The 17,269-nt window shown below is 44.1% G+C and overlaps 1 protein-coding gene across 3 annotated transcripts in view; it reads left to right on the top strand.

The window, feature by feature from the left end:
- Positions 1 to 2,988: 2,988 nt before the first annotated feature.
- BEND4 (BEN domain containing 4) overlaps positions 2,989 to 17,269 on the top strand; it is a 31,254-nt gene continuing 16,973 nt past the window's right edge. For all 3 annotated transcript variants that reach the window (XM_038134441.1, XM_038134440.1, XM_038134442.1), the window contains exons 1-2: positions 2,989 to 3,516; positions 11,753 to 12,319. In XM_038134441.1, coding sequence (XP_037990369.1) covers positions 3,153 to 3,516; positions 11,753 to 12,319 — 931 coding nt within the window. In that variant the 5' untranslated portion in view covers positions 2,989 to 3,152. The remainder of the gene's footprint in view (positions 3,517 to 11,752; positions 12,320 to 17,269) is intronic.

The raw sequence follows: 17,269 nt of genomic DNA, 5'->3' as shown, positions 1-17,269 counted from the left end.
ACACTTTTATTCTTTGAGTACCTCACAGTACCTTCAACACAGACATGTTCAGTGATTGATGGCCGGTGTCTAGATTGGGTATTTTTCTATATACTGACAAATATTCTCTTTGTGATGATTTCTAGGAGCAGAGGAGTGTATACTGCAGCAAGGTTGGGTTTCTTATTTTTCATTGTGCCCGTTGTCTTTGTTTTGATTAGGTTTTTTACCGAGGGTCAGTTACTCCCCATCATTTTTCCACTTAGAGTGCTCTGCAATAATCCTGTAACAGATCTCTAGCCCTTAGTGTCAGTGAAACAGTGAAAACTTGAATCAGTAAACAGGTAGGGAAAGACAAAACCTTCTCTTCAGGGTCAACTCCCAAGTCATAGCACAGTCTAAGGGAAATGAAGGTGTTTGACTTTCTGAAAATGAGCTGCTGGTATCAGCTAAAGGTTGTTTGTTTTGTTGGTTTGGTTTTGGTTTTTTTTAGTTTATCAAGGTAGAAGCTATGTGTTAACTGTTTTCATCCAGCGTGCAACCAATCTGGGTCTGTAATTCAGAGTTAAATGTTCGGTTAATAAAAATTTCATGACCACATGCTGAGACCACAGGGGAGCAGCCATGGAAAAGGGCAGCCCAAAACTGCTCACAGCAGATACAGCAGTATCTTCTCATACTTGGAGACCATCACTTCACCCAGCCTGCCTCTTTGCCAGTCTAGGGCCACGCTACTCCACTCCAAAGGAATGTAGTCCTCCTGCAAGAGTGGCTGCATACCTGTACAGAGCTCGGGAGCAAAATGGTGTTTCCTTATAAAAGGGCATTCCTCAAAGGAAAAGGTGGGAACACCAGGGTTAAACACTTTTATATCACAGGATTGGCCTGCAGGAACCCATCAGATTAGGCACAAAACACTGTCTTTTGGCCACAACAGCAGAGACCCTCATCTGAAACTCAGGGGAAAACATAAAAGGAAAGGTGGGGAGACATTCACAGATTTTTAGGTATATGTACCCAAAAGAATCGCTGAGAGCAAACTAGGGGATAAGCCAAGCTTTCCTTAAATCATCTGATGTGATATTTTGGCAGTGATGGGCACTGTCAAAAACCTCAGCAGAAAGAAATTCAGTGCATACTCCATTTTCCTCACAGATGAGGTCCCCACATCATTTCAGTGGCTTTGAGCCCCATTAACTCCAAGCCTGCTTCTCTCTCCTGTCCATGGAGAGCCAGCATCTGCCCAATGATCTGCCTGGACCCTGGTACAGAGGGCAGCTTGGAGGACACGACCTGTCACCCCTGGTTTTCTCTGTCTGAATGAGGCTCATGTTAGGCAAGCATTGTTTCTTCCACAAGGAGCTCAGGGGTAGGCATCTACACCAAAGAGTAGTGAACTCTATGAATGTAGTTGACACCTGAGAAAGTAATTTTGGGCTGTTTATTTGAATCTAACTTTTAGGAGCCTAATACTAACCTTATACAATTTTAGTACTGACCTCCAATAGCGGCTGTGGCAGAGGTCAGTCAGATGAGACAAGGTAGAGGACATATTTAATTTCCGAGTGGGAACAGTTTCTCTCACACATATTTCCAGTCTTTATTTTGCATTACAGTACAATTTTCTTTTTTTTCTTTTTTTTTTTTTTTAAGGCACAAGTGATCAGACTCAGGCAGGAAACAAAGGGACTTATGATTGATTTTGCTTAGGTAAAACAGCGATTTCTATCACACTAGCCTTTACTCGATGCTTTTGGCTGCTACAAGGAATCGATTTACTCTACTTGTCATAAAAATCAAAACCAAAACCAGCCCAGGTCCTGGTGCACCCTACATGAAAAGAACGCCTGGCTTGCAGAACTTAACTCCACTTTTCTGCAGTAGATGGGAAGGAGTTAATTACCATCAGCAAAGGGTTGCATTTCATTACCAGGGAGTCCGACTCTGACTAAATGAAAAAAGCTGAAATGGGAGAGCGATGACCACAATAAGTGGCCAAAATTCCACGTGATGAGAGGAATAGTTTCCCACTGCCGACACTTAAATATAGCTAAGGTGTTCTGCAATTTTACTTCCACAAGCCAGAGGGTTTATTGTAATCCTGATAAATTATAGTAACAGAAGCAGGTGAGAAGTGGGACAGAAGAAGGGAAATGGTAATGCAAAATATAACGGTAATGCAGAAAAGAATGGAGAGAGCAAGGAAGCAGTTTGTTATCGTTTATTTTTCTTCAACATATTATTCGGTTTCAGCTGTCTCCTATCTCACCCAGATCTCCACCATTTCTCAGAAACGTCTTTCGATGGCATCTCATTCTCCTCCTGTCTTTCACCATCTCTTCATAATTTCTTAACTGTCCCTGAAAGGGCCCGGGCAGGCGACAGGGGATAAGTGAGCAGGGGACGCGGGACCAGGCTGCGCCCCACGCGTCCGCCGCATTTAAACAGTTTGCAAAAAGCGGGCGGGGGGCGTTGCAAATAATGTTAAACGCGATTAATCTCCCGGATTCCTGGAAATCTGACATGCATGAGTTACAGCGAAACCTCTTTTATTTCGCCATGAAATGCTTTTGCATAATGAGAAAGAAAATGTCCTCTGTGCCCTAATCAACTCTGACAGGTCCTGGACTCCCAAATACTTTTATTTATGGCACTATTTATTTCACCCCTAATAACCGGGGAGGCGGGCCCGCGGCTCGCTCCGTGCGGGGAGAGGAGGGGAGGGAGGGAGCGAGGGAGGGAGGGATGCCCGGCGGGCGGCGGGGCTCCGCGCCCGGCCGAGGGGACACAAAGTTTTCGCGGCGGCCGTCACTCGGCGGGGCGGGCCGCTCTCGTAGCCCGCGGCCCCCTCGGGCCGGGCGGGGCCGGGCGGAGGCGGAGGGGCCCGGAGCCGCCCGTCCCCCGCCCGGCCGCTCACCTGCCCCCGCGGGGGGGTGCCGGGGGCGGTGGCGGCCCCGCCAGCGCCCGCCTCCCCGCCCCGCTGCCATTAGCAGAGATTACCCTAAACACTTGCCGGTCGCCGCCCGTCTCCCTCCAGGCATTGGCGCGGCCGCCTGTCAATCAGGCCGGCGCCCCGCCGCGCCGGGGCTCCGCCGTGCCACAGAGACGAGCCGCGGCGGCGGCAGACACAGCCCCGGAGCGGGGCCGCGCCGCGCCGGGGGAGGCGGCGGAGGATGGAGGAGGAGATGCAGCCAGCGGAGGAGGGGCCCAGCACCCCCAAAATCTACAAGCAGCGGGGTCCCTACAGCGTCCTGAAGACCTTTCCCGGGAAGCGGGCGGCGCTGGCCAAGCGCTATGAGAGACCCACCATGGTGGAGGTGCCCCGCGGGCGCGCAGCGGGGCAGCCCTTCCCGCACGCCGCCGAGCCGCTGCCCTACGCGCCGCACGGCCCCTTCCCCAACGGGCCCGCCCGCCCCGGCGCTGCCCCCGGCGCTGCCCAGGGCCACCCCCGCCCGCCGCCGCCGGCCCCGAGCTCCTCGGGCCGCTACGGCCCCTGCCCGGCGGTGGCGGGGGGCGGCGGCGCGGAGCTGAGCGCAGGTACCCGCAACTCCTCTCTCTCCTCCGCGCAACTTCGCGGGGCACTTTGCAGCGGCGGGAGCGGGATGGGGGCTGCGGGCTCCGCCGCCGATACGCGCGCCCCTCTCCCGGGCGGCCGGCGAAGGGCGCGACGCCCGCGGGGAGCTCCCGCTCGGGGCTGGATGCGGGCGGGCACGGGGCGGGCGGCCGCGTCTGTCCGGCGGTCGGGCATCGCTGAAGTTCCCGCGGCGGGCGGGGTCGCTGCCCGGCCGGCGTCGTCCCGGGGCGGTGGGCAGGGGGTCGCGGCGGCGGCGGGGGCTGTGCCGGCAGCCGCGCAGGACTTGGCGGGGCAGGCGCCGCCGGGCGGTGCGCACCTGCGGGAGCGAGCTGCTGCTGCTGCTGCCGCTGCTGCCGCCGGCGGGGCGGGGGCGGACGGGGGGAGCCCCGGGCCGGCCGCTCCGCTCAGCCCCGCTCCGCTCCGCTCCGCCGGGGAGGGCGGCAGGCTGGGGCCGGCTACCGGAGGAGCTGCTGGTAATGGAGAGGCTGCTGATAGAGAGGTGGTGATTTTAACAGAAAGAAAATAGATCGGCTGCTTGCCTGCACCGTTTTCATAAGATGCAGTGACAAACAGGAGATCAAATTGTTTTTTTTTCCTTTAAAGGTGTAAGATACCGAGATGCTGAACGCATATCTTTCCTCTAGTGATGGCTTGGAGTTAAAAAACCACGTAGATCTTGATATGCAACCTAAATTTGGCATCAGGAAATGGGAAATTGCATCTTTAAGCAGAGTACAATCAAAAATGAATTACAATAAATCCTATATAATTGCATAGGTCATTCTCTTTAATGAGATTTTATTAACCTGACTGTCAAGCTTTTGAGTCAGGCAGATATTTTATCTTCTTCAACTGATAAAAGTGTCAGCTATAAACCACCATATAAATATTCATAAATCTACACATCTGTGGCAGCCTATCAGCATCATTCTTTTGGACATTAAAAGCATTCTAATTACTTTCTGTCTAGCAGAGCTGAAATGCTGCCTGTTATAGTATGTGCTTGGCAGGCATGATTGCTTTTGTTTGCCATCACAAATAGCAGCATCCTATTTTATATACTGATGGTCCAGAATATATTCAGGGTTTGACTGAACAGGATGAATATTATGAAGCACCATCTGGTTTTGATAACATCGGGTATATTAACTCATCTGTTAATTTTTGACACATCATTGATTTATTTATTTAGAAAAATTGGATCCTGTTTTGGTATGTTGCTGTTTGCCTTTGTAACAAATGTGATGACATTTCCTTACTAAACAGGGAGATACTCTAGTTAATAGGATATATGGCTATGTTTTAGTGCCTGTTTTTGCTTAGAAGTAGCCTTGTAGTGGATGAATTTAGCCTGTCTTGTTGCAAATAATTCAAGTACTTTACCAAAAAAGTTTAACACTTGAATAGATTAGCTGGAGAATTCACATCTCTAGGGCATAGTTCTGTGATCCGTGGCAGAAGGTCATCTTTCTTCATGAAATTGCTTCTTATATGAAAAGCCCAAATGGTGGTATTTAAGTATTCTTTGTGGCCCACAATCAAAACACTGATGATAAATGTGACACCTACATTTCTTTACAGAAGCAGATTACGCCATGGAAAACATTCATCTGTCTGGTAGATGATATATGAGGCCATATTCACAGCAAAGCCCTCTGGGCTTCGATGAGCAGAAGTTTGGACTTTCTTTTTCCTGAGTACATTGTGCTAACCAGGCACTAGAGCAGGCTTCAGAGCTTGTCTTTGATTTAGTTCTGTGCTAAAGACAGTGAAGGAACTGCCATGCGGGCACCAAAGTTCTTTAAAGTCCCTGTTCCTTCAACTGCACTTTCAGGCTTTGCTTTAGGTTCCTGCATGGGTCCCAATTCACCCTTTGCTCAGGTAAGTGACAAGAGAAACAGAAGAAAACAAACCGCAAACTTGCTACCCTGTGTACAAGTAGTATTTTGCACAGGTTGTTACCAGAGGTGGCCCACAAAGTTGGAAAGGGGACTGGAGCACGTCCCTATGAAGACGGGCTGAGAAAGTGGGGGCTGTTCAGCCTGGATAAGAGAAGGCTGCTTGGAGAGATCATAGCAACCTTCCAATATCCTAGAGGGCCCCTCAAGGAAGCTGTAGAGGGACTCTTCAGAGGAACTGAAGCAACAGGACAAGGAGTAATGGGTTCAAATTGAAAGATGGGAAATTTAGGTTATATATGTGGAAAAAATTTTTACTGTGAGGCTGATGAGGCACTGGAACAGGTTGCCCGGAGAAGCTGTGGATGACCCATCCCTGGCAGTGCTTAAGGCCAGGTTGGATGGGTCTTTGGGTAACCTGGTCTAGTGGAAGGTATCTCTGCCCACAGCGAGGAGTGTGGAACTAGATGAACTTTGAGGTCCCTTCCAAGCCAAAACATTCTGTGATTCTATAAAGCAATAGGCAAGGCTTAGATCTCCTGGGTATTTTAATGCCATAGGTAGGGATGCTTTGCTGAGCTATGTGCCCATCCTTCCTGCTTGGTGGTGGAGTAACACCATGCAGCTTAATCTTGGGAGCTGTAGCACTGCTGAGATGAGCAGGAAGCTAGTTGGGACCCCAGTGCTGTATGTATGTGAAGAGTTCCCATTGTCCAGAGGCTTGAAAGCTTCTTAACTAATTGTGTGAGCCAGTTTAATAGCACAGGCTGCCTCTGGGGAAGCAGAGTTGGGGTTTTGCCCCTGGAAAGTGAGAGCATTTACATGTTCTGCATACACAGTCGCCCTGTACTTTGGCCAGCACCTTTGGAGTCTCTGGGCTCCCCACAGCAGCATGAGGAACAAGCCCAGAACACCTCTTAGCCAGAGGTTCATCTCAACTGATGGGTGTTGTAGGAAGGGACAGATCATCCCCTTAGCAGGTGTCCAGCTGCATGTGCATTCTCCACAAGGCAGTCACCATCCATGATGTGTACAGTTTTCCCTCTTGGTTTATCCTCAGCACTTGACAGGTGCTTACTTGAATAAAGGGATGAAGTGCTGTAGGTCAGTTTTGTAGGGATATGCATTTCCTAAGTTCAGAGATACTCCTCTTTTCGCTGATACCTTTTCACTTGTGCAGGCAACAGTGAGCAAATAGCTACTAAAACACCACTCCTGGGATGCCTAACTCTATGCCAGCAACTTAAACACTTCATGCAGTTGATTCTGAAACTTCAGGCATGACATTTCTGGCCCCTTGGGATTCACAGCTCCAAGTTTGCTCTTGAAAGTGGCCACCTCAAACACAGTCCCAACTAAAGATGCTTCCATATTTTTGCAGCTTTTTCTAATTGTTAGAACTCTTCCCAAGGGTAACCAGGTTTTCCCTCGGTTGCTCTCTAAGAGACCACTCTCACCTCCAGACTCCAGCAGACTTGCAGGAAGAGGGGCTAGGGAAAGGAAGAAAAACAGGAATTCTCCACCCAGTGCCATGGTGAAAAAAAATTGGCTTGAGATCCCCTCATGCAGGGAAAGATCCTGCATGAGAAATGTCATCTTACAGTGAGAAATGGGAAGCTGTACTGCCACACAATCCCTCTCTCTCCTCTAGAGGTTACTGTGACTGCTGTTGCTGCTGTGAGCCACACGGATGGATTCATTCAAAGCACCAGCAGATACATTTTCTTCTGTAAAATATAAATTTTTTATTAATCTATCCAGTTTATTTTCCTGGCATGAAATCTGTCTGTCTTTGGTAGTATGTGCATTGAACAGTACCATAATCCACCAAAGAAAGTCCTTTTCCGTCGGAAAGCATGATGTACACCTTACAGTGCAGCTTAAAATTTAGGGTGGGCTTTCATGGAAAGCAAAGGAAGAAGAGCAGAGCTGGTAACACCTGTTAGCCATGCCAAAAACATGGCATATTTAAAATGACCATTTAATAAAGCTCTGTTATGCCCAGACAGAAAAACAGTTTGTTCTGTGAACAGCAAAGATGAAGATCAGTGTTTTGACCTTACCTTAGAAATCGTGAGCCCTCATCTGGAAGCAGATCTCTCAGATAATACTGAAATGGCCAGATTCCTGTAGCCTTTACTCACTGGACTGTCTCGATGATCTGTATGCAAAATGCCCAAGAAAACATTGCATGGTCATAGGAGGTGTCAAATGCTCTCAATTTTGTGACCTAAGCATGATATTTACAGCAGTGGTCATATCTGAAAATACAATGACCAAGTCTCTATGCTTGGATAAAGGCCAGTTTGAGGGGTACAAGACTGCTGCCCCAGGATCTCAATTAATAAAAATATTGTAATAAACAAATAAAGAAATACAAATAATCAGGTGAGAGGGCTGAGTCACTGCAAGGTGAAGAGTGAGACGATTGGAATTGCTAAGGAACCTGAACGTCACAATCTCACTGAAAATTAAATCCCAATGAATACATTCCCTGCAGGGGAGAATGTATGGTATTCAGACCCACTCAATACTTATAAAGATGACTTTTAAACCAGCTGCCCAAGAATACAAAGGAAACTTTGGAAAAGATACAACCTGAATCCAGAGCCACTGAGACCCAACACAATGCTTAATGCTTATTAATAAAGCTGTCTGATCTAAGTGTTGAAAAGATCTTAAAGTGTGGAAAAAGCTGAAGTTATACCTGCCAGATTTTCCAGACATCTTTTCTGATGCATTAGTTAGTATAAGTTATCAGACTGATGTTCAGACATTCACTCTTACTCAACCCTGTTTTCAGTCTGGCAGTTGAATAGCTAAGAACCTCCCCTAGTCCCAGAGTCAATGAGAAAATGCTGTAAAGATGAATGCTGTGTCTGGGAGTTGGTACCTGATTTGCCATGTGATAGTATCTTGTGGCTGCTTGCAGTCTCAAACAATCTAGTTAGGAATACTTATGCTTTTAGCAATTTAATCCTGTTCTCTTAGCACTTTATGGGTCTTAGGCAGCAAGTCCACCTCCAGGCAAACGTCTAGTTAAAGTCGATAGAGGTTCTGTAAGACTAAAGACTCTGGGGTCTCAGACATTAGAATTACATGGTTGGTGAGCAAGGTAATAAGGAAAAGGAATATCACAATAAGACTTTAATAAACTGCTTTCACTGTTTTGGTCCAGTGCAGTGATTTCACTGGAATCCTACTTTCATAAAAAATACATACATTATGTTAAATCAATTAAGAATCATAGATTGGTGTTTATTCAGTAGTAATCACATAAAAGCAACTTTTTGTCATTTCTTAAGTGATTAGACATTGCACAGTGCTTGCATTTCTAATTATAGACAGTCTGTAAAAGCTGAAATCCCAATTTCTACAATATAAGCTAAATGGGCAACATTTTTTTTTCTCCATTATAAGAAATAACTGCAGTTATCATTCTCATTTAGGGTTGTTCAGACTGTGGGGGTGTGCACCATTACTGGTGTAGAAGTCGCTTTAAAGTAGAACCTACTTCAGCACAGACAGGTATTTCCAGAATATGTGCTGAGGGCATCCCTCACTATTGCTGTCCAGCAGTACCCAGAAGAAAAGCATTTGTGCATCTCTGGGTTAGCCTTTCAAATGAGCCCTGCTTTGTCATGGCTCATTTTTATGTCTTTGAGTATGGGTTGAAGTCAAGAAAAAAACCAGTAATTGCTGTTATTGTGTCTTTGTAATAGATCTGATACTGAAGATTAAATCAATAATGTCATTTCTGTATAAAATTCCAGTTACATTTTAAACCATTATCACAGTGAATATGCCTAATGCATTAAATTTTAAAACAAAACAAATAATTAATTTAATCTTTACCGATGTTAATGTGTATTTTGGTATTCTTCAAAACTAGTAATTTGAATGTCAGGTTACTTTTTGCTGGTTTTAAAATAAACCATAATATTGGAATAACATCTCTTATAAGAGTCTAATCCCTTTTCAGTTGTTTCATTCATATCTTGTCCCCATGCAACAAGGATATGCAAAGAATACGTAACTGTTTTGTGAACAGAGACAATAGTGATTAAAATACAAACAGTATAGATGACTTCAGGTCTGGAATCAGATTATAGGATTAAAATGAATGAAAAAAACCATTCTTTAGTAGGATTGCAAAGTTACAGTCAATATCATCCTGTAATAATTTTAAAGGGGAAATGTGGAAAGAAGTAAAACAGAAAAAGCATATCTTGGGGTTGTTAGTGATGCTTGAATTTCCTGATTTCCTTTTGGTTTATCAGGTCTCAGCTGGAAAGCTGCCATGTCACCAGGATTCTGTTCTTTTCATTCATATTACATCTCCTGGGTTGTTTTGCAGTTGCATTGATTGTAAGGGTTAAAGACAGCTGGCCTTGGGTTAGTGTAGAAAAAGAAGGAGAGGCAGTGGGTGATGGACCTGGCACCTCACTGGCACCCACCTGCAAAGGGGGCTGCAGTGCCTGTGCATTTCTGCCCTTAGGAGTTGTAGTGTGGACAGAGGGCATTGCATAAAGCTTTGGATCAAAGATGTGTTGTAGAAATCTGCCGTCGTTAGTCTGAACCTGTCTCCAGGAGTGTGATATGGCTCATAAACACAGGAGGCTGATGGTGAGGATGCTTGCAGTGGTCTTAAGGCCACTCCAGTCCTTCCCTTGGAGCCCCTGGTCAATCCCTGCTTGGCCCCAGGCAGCCTCAGGACCCAGCACTGGGCTGGGCTGGCTCTGCCCGCCTCAGGTTCCTGTTTTTTTCAGTTAAGTCCTCAGGAGATCACATCCTCAGGTTTTTGGTCTCCTCTGGCTGCATTTGAGACTGAAAGTGTTTGTATGCTGCTTCAGCCCTGCCCTCTTTGCAGAGATCTGGAGGATGGTACAAATGCAAATTAGTGTTGTTTCAAATATTCTTCAGGTCAGCTGTACTCACCTCAGTGTAAAGTAGATTTTCCACCAGACAGTGGTGGATCTTGAAGAAGTGCTGTGAAAAGTGCCAGCCCTTAAAGGCCTGAATTCTGAACATTTGTGTTCTTTATGTATTATGAGTGTGATGAGGCTACTGATGAAGTTACAGTAAATGAAGGTCTGGGGTGCTTAGTCTCATGTATCTGTAGCAGGTTGCCTTTTCAAAAGTAAATGCGTTTGTCACTTTCTAAAAGTCAAGCCTGACTGAGAAGTGCTCTCCAAAATTGGCAGTGCTTTAACCTACCAGTCTTTTTTTTCTTTTGCAAAATGTTAGTTACATCTGTTTAGATACCTAAAGGAACTTAGCTTTGAATAAGGTAAAAGAATATTTAAAAGGCACTATTTTTACTGGGGGGTCCAACAGGTCATATCATAAATATCTTGGTAATTTTCTATCTGGGTCCAGGAAGTATTAAAGCAGCTTGAGCTATACATGTAGTCATTGCAGAAATGAGCCATCCTGCTCTGTAGGTTTAGCTTGTAGCTGCTATTGCTCCCTGAGACATGACACCTCCTGTCATGAGAGGCAAAGCTGACGAGGTGCAGCACGGCATCCCTATCCTAATTCCAGAGCTGAGCTGTCTCCAGAAACTGCTGCACAATCCTGTGCAGAGTTTTCTGATTGGATGCTGAGCATCTTGAAGAACTCCACTCTCCACTGTGCCATACTGGCCTGCCTGCAAACCTGTATGATGCCTTTGCCTGATTTAAGAAGAGGGGTTTGTGCTTATCACTCTGGGTGGTTCCTGGGCATATCTGGAATCTAGAGCAAAAGGAACAGAAGCAAAGTCCATTGAATTTAGGATCAGGTGTGTGGAGTGTCCTGTGCCCAATGTCAAACAAGTGCATCAAAGACAGAAAGGAGAAATAACAAAGCTTGGAAGCCTTGTTGGAGAGGAACTGGGCAGAGGACAAAGGTATGGTGCAAAGTCCTACAAATATGTACAGTTAATGTCCTCCAACTGCTTGAAATAGGCTTTCAGGGCAGCACTTACATGAACTTGCAGCAAATTGGATGTAATTTCTATTTTCTTCCCCATTTTCCTGACTTAATCCCTCTGAAAGAAGATGTCAGTAAGCAGTGTCTATCATTACAATGCATTTCTGATTAACAGCAAGGGCACAAGGGCACTCTCAGAATAGAAACATAGTCAGGATTGTTTTAAATCACAGTGTTGCAGAAGTATTAAAGCAGAAGCCATCATTTTAATATGTTCAGAAATAAAATGCATGCTACTGTAAACAGTTGTGTACATTCATCTAGCTGCTACTGCCTGGCATAACCTCTTGCATTAGGTTTCTGTGATTCATCTTTTCTTTTGTTGCAGAGAGTCGAATGATTCTGGATGCCTTTGCTCAACAATGCAGCCGGGTTCTAAGTCTCTTAAATTGTGGTGGAAAACTGCTGGACAACAATCACTCTCAGTCCATGATTTCTTGTATAAAGCAGGAAAACCCAAATTATAGTGAAAGACAAGAGCAATGTCAGCTCGGGAAAATGGTCCATAGTCAGACGTCAGACATTTTAGACATAGAGATGCAGTATATGCAAAAGAAACAACAAACCTCAGCCTTTCTGAGGGTTTTTACTGATTCCCTTCAGAACTATTTGCTTTCTGGGAGCTTCCCTTCTCAGAACACCTCATCAATAAATGAGTTTAGCCATTTGGCAGATGTGGATCCACTTTCAGCCTCTCCAGTACACACTTTAGGTGGATGGACGTCTCCGGCAACATCGGAATCTCATGGTCATCCATCATCTTCTACACTTCCAGAGGAGGAAGAGGAGGAAGAGGAGGAAGGTTACTGCCCTCGGTGTCAAGAGCTAGAGCAGGAGGTAATTTCATTGCAACAAGAAAATGAAGAGCTTCGTAGAAAGTTGGAGAGCATTCCAGGTAAATAATCTCCTGCCATGTAATGTTGCCGTTGAGTGGTAAAAATAATGTGGGTAATGGTTTATTTCAAGTTCTAGTAATTTTTAAAGGTTCCAGTCATAATAATCAAACACTGGAATTTGTCTCCAACCAAAATTCCTATAGCTGTGCCCAGTGGAAAATTACCTGCTGATACTCATCTCTATGAATATTGAGTCCTGCTCTAGTAAGGTGTGTTCAGGTGGGGATGTACTTGTAATCCCAAATTCCAAATATCAGAGGTGGTTTGTCATAGTAATTTCAAACATATGCTTTCATAATTCTTTATCTGTCTCGTTCTTTAATTGACATCGCAACTTATAAACCTAATTCCCTTTTGGGGCTCCTATTTTTGATTACTTAAGGAAACTATTCAAAGTTATATCCATAGTTTTACCTGAAATAATTTTGGCTTTACTTTTCACAGTTTCTCTTAAATTGCTGCTAGCTTAGTGAGAAGCATTACTATTTCTCCTCCCATTCATCTTCAAATAAACCTGAAAAAAAAAAAACCAAACCAAAAAACAAAAAACCTGAAAACAACTTTTCCAGTTCAGCAATACCTAGAAGCCACTGGGAGAGAGAAAGAAATCAAATAGAAACCCCTTCTGTGAAAAGGTCCTAAGCCTAGGACCTCTCACTGTTCAGGTGAGCCAAGATACTTGAAGAGTGGTATGGGATAAGAACATCTTGGACCTGTATTTTCTAAACTTTCAGCGCAGGCATAAATACACCCCAAGTAGTAATACTAAAAGCAAATTGAAATTTATCAAAAAAAGAAGCATACAGCATGCTTTTGACATGTATGAACACTAGGGAACTGCACCTTTTTTACCTGAATTTGAGGCACTTAGGGTAGATCCATAAAAAGTTAATTGAACTGATCTCTGAAGAAAGAAGCAGAAAAGCTTGTCTCTAGCATGAGCTGCAAGAGAGAAAATACTTCAAAGATGCTAGCTATGCAGAAAGGAAGAAGGCAGACACCGACTACTGCCCCAACATGCAGAGGCAGTTGCAAAATCTGAGCAAAATGCAAGCAGTAGTCTTCATAATTCTTCTCCCCAGGTATCAGTGATGTACTGTGTGTTATTTATATCAGATCATGTTTTTCTTTTGTGCATTGGTCCATAGGGATGCTGGCAAATCCCATAAGCAGCATTGTTCAGTGCAAAAAAACCCCAAAATTTAGAGTAACTCCCTCACCTCTCCCAAAAATATAGAGTTACCATAACTCATGCACTCTTACTGGTTTCAGCAGGGGTTAGTACATCATCTGGTACTGCATGACAAAGGGAATTGTGTGGACTTCAGCTCCTGTGGAGTCCTACCTTCAGGTGTAAGACCAGAAATAATCCTGTAGGGTCTGTAACCTGACTTACAGCTTTCATTCAGTCACCTGTACTGAACACAGTAATTTATTTGACTTTCAGTAATGCATAACTTGTATTTGACTCAAGTAGTATCCAAGAAGGCCTTCATCTCTGGTGAGCAGTGGCTGTATCCCTTACCTGACATTTGGTTGCAGTGCTTAATTACACTGGTGAAAATATGTGCCTTGTTCCCTGCCTGACTGCCTGAAATCAGCTTTTAGCCATTGACTTTTATGCTTTGCTCCACTAAATGAAGTGCTCTTCTATAGGTCTTGGTACTTCTTCTGATTGAAGGTACTTACAGACTGAAAGCTGACTTAATTTCCATTTTAAATAAACAAAGCAAACAGTACTGTTTGAAACTCCTCAAATTACTTGAATCCTTCTTTGCAATTTTTTTCCTCCCCTTCTGTTAATTTCTTTAAAATCTGGGCTCTGGAAATGCATGCAATATGTTCCTATGAGCCTGATCAAAGGTGAATAGACTCTTCACTTGCACCCATGGTTTCCCTGGTGGGTTGTGCAGCTGAGCTTCTCATTCTGTGCATATTTCTTCCTAAAAGTACACACTTTGTGTTTGTCTGTGTTTATGTACTAAGTGTTCCAGATCGCTCTGACTGTCCCACTTGCCCACTGTTTGCTGATTTGTCAATTTCTGTGTCATCCAGAATTTTTCTAATTGTTTTTAAATTAACTTTGTGATACTGGTTAGGAATGTTGAATAGTTTTGAAGGTGTTGTTAGTCCTTTTTGGGCCTTTCTAGAAACATGTCTATTAATGATGATTCCTGCAATGACCAATATTTGAGATGCCAATAGCAGGTTCCTAATATACATATGGTTTGGTCTGCTGGTGTTGGGTGTTGCTACTTTTGCAGTCAACTAACTCATAGTAGTAAGTTATGTGCCCTTCAGGAGTCCAGGTATCTTACATTGTTCAGCCCAGCTTTTTCAGGCAAATCACTTATCAAAGAATGACAATCAGGTTAGTCTGGCAAGATCTACTTTCCATAAGACCATTTTGACTGGAATTAATTATATTCATATTCTTTACTTCTTTGTCATTTGAATCCTGTTGTGATTGCCTGTATTTTGCTAGGATTATTGCTGGGTTAAGCAGCAAGTATTTACCTGGGTCACCACACCTACCCTTCATCTCCCTTTAAAAGTGATAAATATGCATAATCATAGTCCTTTCACACCCCCCAGGAGTCATGAAACTCCTTGTTTACAGAGTATCAAAGGAAGCAGACAAACATAAAAGATGTGCAAGGAGGCAGGACTTCATCTGCCAACATAAAATCATCATCAGATACATCGGCTGCTTTCTGGTGACATATCCGAACAGATCTGAAGTGACCCATGTGTTTCCAGAAGTGTTAAGAGCCACAGAAGGTCCCTCAGATTTTGCTACATGGTAGAACAGAAATCCTCAGGCAGTCACACAGCCACCACTGAGCAAAGTTAATCAAAAATTTTCTGCGATGCTCAGCTCTGTATGTAAACAGGAGCTTGCTCTCTGTGCCTTTTTTTTTTTTTTTTTTTTTTTTTTTTTGGTCCCATCAAGATGTTGTGTGCCTCAGGAGGGAGACAGAAAACCCTCTGCAGAGTGTGTGTCAGTGTTGTCTGCCACCATCTATCAGATCAAAGTCATCTCAGAGCACAAACTTTCTTCCCTGCGCGTTCATCCGCCTCGTGCAGCCCATTCGATGGACCAGGGAAGGCACAGGGCGTGGTGGAGAGGCAACCAAGGGGGCAGCTAGATGAGTGTGAAGGTTGCCATACTGTCTCCATCGAGCCACTGAAAGGGCAGGATTTTTTAACGTGGTGGTTTCTCTTCCCATCCCTGGGGAGCTAGTCCAGAGCTGCTGGATGAGGCTGGCAGGGGACCCTGTGGGGCGATGGCAGTATGCACCATGGCCTCCCCTCAGTCACTGAGGCTCCCACTGGCAACTCTGCCAGCAGAATATAAAAGCACCAACCCCTCTCTTCTGCTGTATAATATGAATCATTCTATCCTTCTCCTGAAATACTTTGCATTTCTTTTTTTTACTTTCCATATGCAAAAGCCCTTTTAAAATCCATGAGAGTTTGCGATCTAAAAATAGTTGCCACTATACATCTCTGCCTCAAGCTTTGCAAAGCAAGGCTCACAAAGAGACTACCACGAAAAAGAGTGTTTTCTCTGCAGATGTAAAGGCAGTGACACTTTTTTCTTTTTTTAACAAATATTACAGAAGACATATTTTCCTGTAGCTTTTGGACACAGAAAATAAGATTTTTCAGTTTTCAGGACTCTGCCCTGTTGCTGTAGAGCCCTTCAGGTTCTGTAGGGTCTTTTTGCCTGTAGCCTAACGTCACTCTTTGGCAGATCACCACTGAACAGAAACAATTACATGGATAAAAATCCCATATATTTTGGTTGCTGGATGGATAGATTTATTTTTTTTTCTCAAAAAAAAACCCCCATTTGATTTGACTGAAACAATACTTAAATTTGTGTGAAAACTTAATTGTTCTAGCTGTAGAATAAATGAAGAAAAATTTGTATTTCAGTGCTTGGGGTTTAAAGCAGTGCAACTTCTTTCAACTTGTCCAGTTTTCCCAATATCTATTCTTTTTTAGGGCAAAATATTAACCAAGCATTTTCAGTTTTCAATTCAACTGAACAGAAGAGAAGCATTTTCATTCAGTGTGTTATTGTGTCTTCTTCTGAAAAATAATGGAAGTTTACGTAATTCCTGGAAGGAGTTTGGCAAACTCATCATTGGTTCTTTAAGGTTTTGAGATCATTGAGAACAAAACAAAGTAATCCATCCATGTGAGAAGAAAAGTGTCTCTTGGTTTCTTTCCTCTGTATAGAAATTTCAGTGGCTGTGATACTTTCCCAGTAGTGAATCTAAAGACATATTTGTGGAGCTGCATACAAGATGTGGCTTTTAACCATGAGGATATTATCAGTTCTTCATTATTATCAGCATGATTTTCTCACACTTTTTTTGTCTGAAAAGGAGAAAATATGTTCAGGTGATTAAAGCAAAGGTCTATAATCATGAGTTAGGGTTTGTCTCCTGGTGCTCCCAGCTTTGCCATGTGGTTTTGGATAAACCAATCTGAAAGTAGTGAAAAGGTATAATTTAGTAAGTATATGAAGCAGTGTGTGACAAATACAATGATTATTCTTACTTTGTTAGCCCAGCAGCAAAAAATACTCCAGCCAATAGCAGAGGGATGGGGAAGGAAAACCCCCTCAAATGTTGAGTCCTGGTCGCCTGTAGAGGCTGCATTCATGGTGGCTGGAAGTAGCCAAAACAAAGTGGGATTTGCAGGTAGAGTTGATATCAATGTAATTGAAAAGTCAGACAAGTTTTCCAGGAGGTTTTGTATGCCCAAGGGTTGACTCTTCTTCCTGACTATTGGATGATATAATAAAAGATACTACTTTTCCCTACAAATCCTGTCTCCTTTATACTTTCAGAGCCTCATATTTCCAAAGAGCCTACCACAGCCACAGTATAGATAAAGCAGCCATCAAGGGTTATGATGAACACTTTTTCATGTCC

Source organism: Motacilla alba, chromosome 4, assembly GCF_015832195.1.
Source record: "Motacilla alba alba isolate MOTALB_02 chromosome 4, Motacilla_alba_V1.0_pri, whole genome shotgun sequence".
NCBI lineage: Eukaryota > Metazoa > Chordata > Aves > Passeriformes > Motacillidae > Motacilla > Motacilla alba.
Note: the sequence above shows the minus strand (reverse complement) of the source record. Positions and strands in the feature narration are given on the sequence as shown.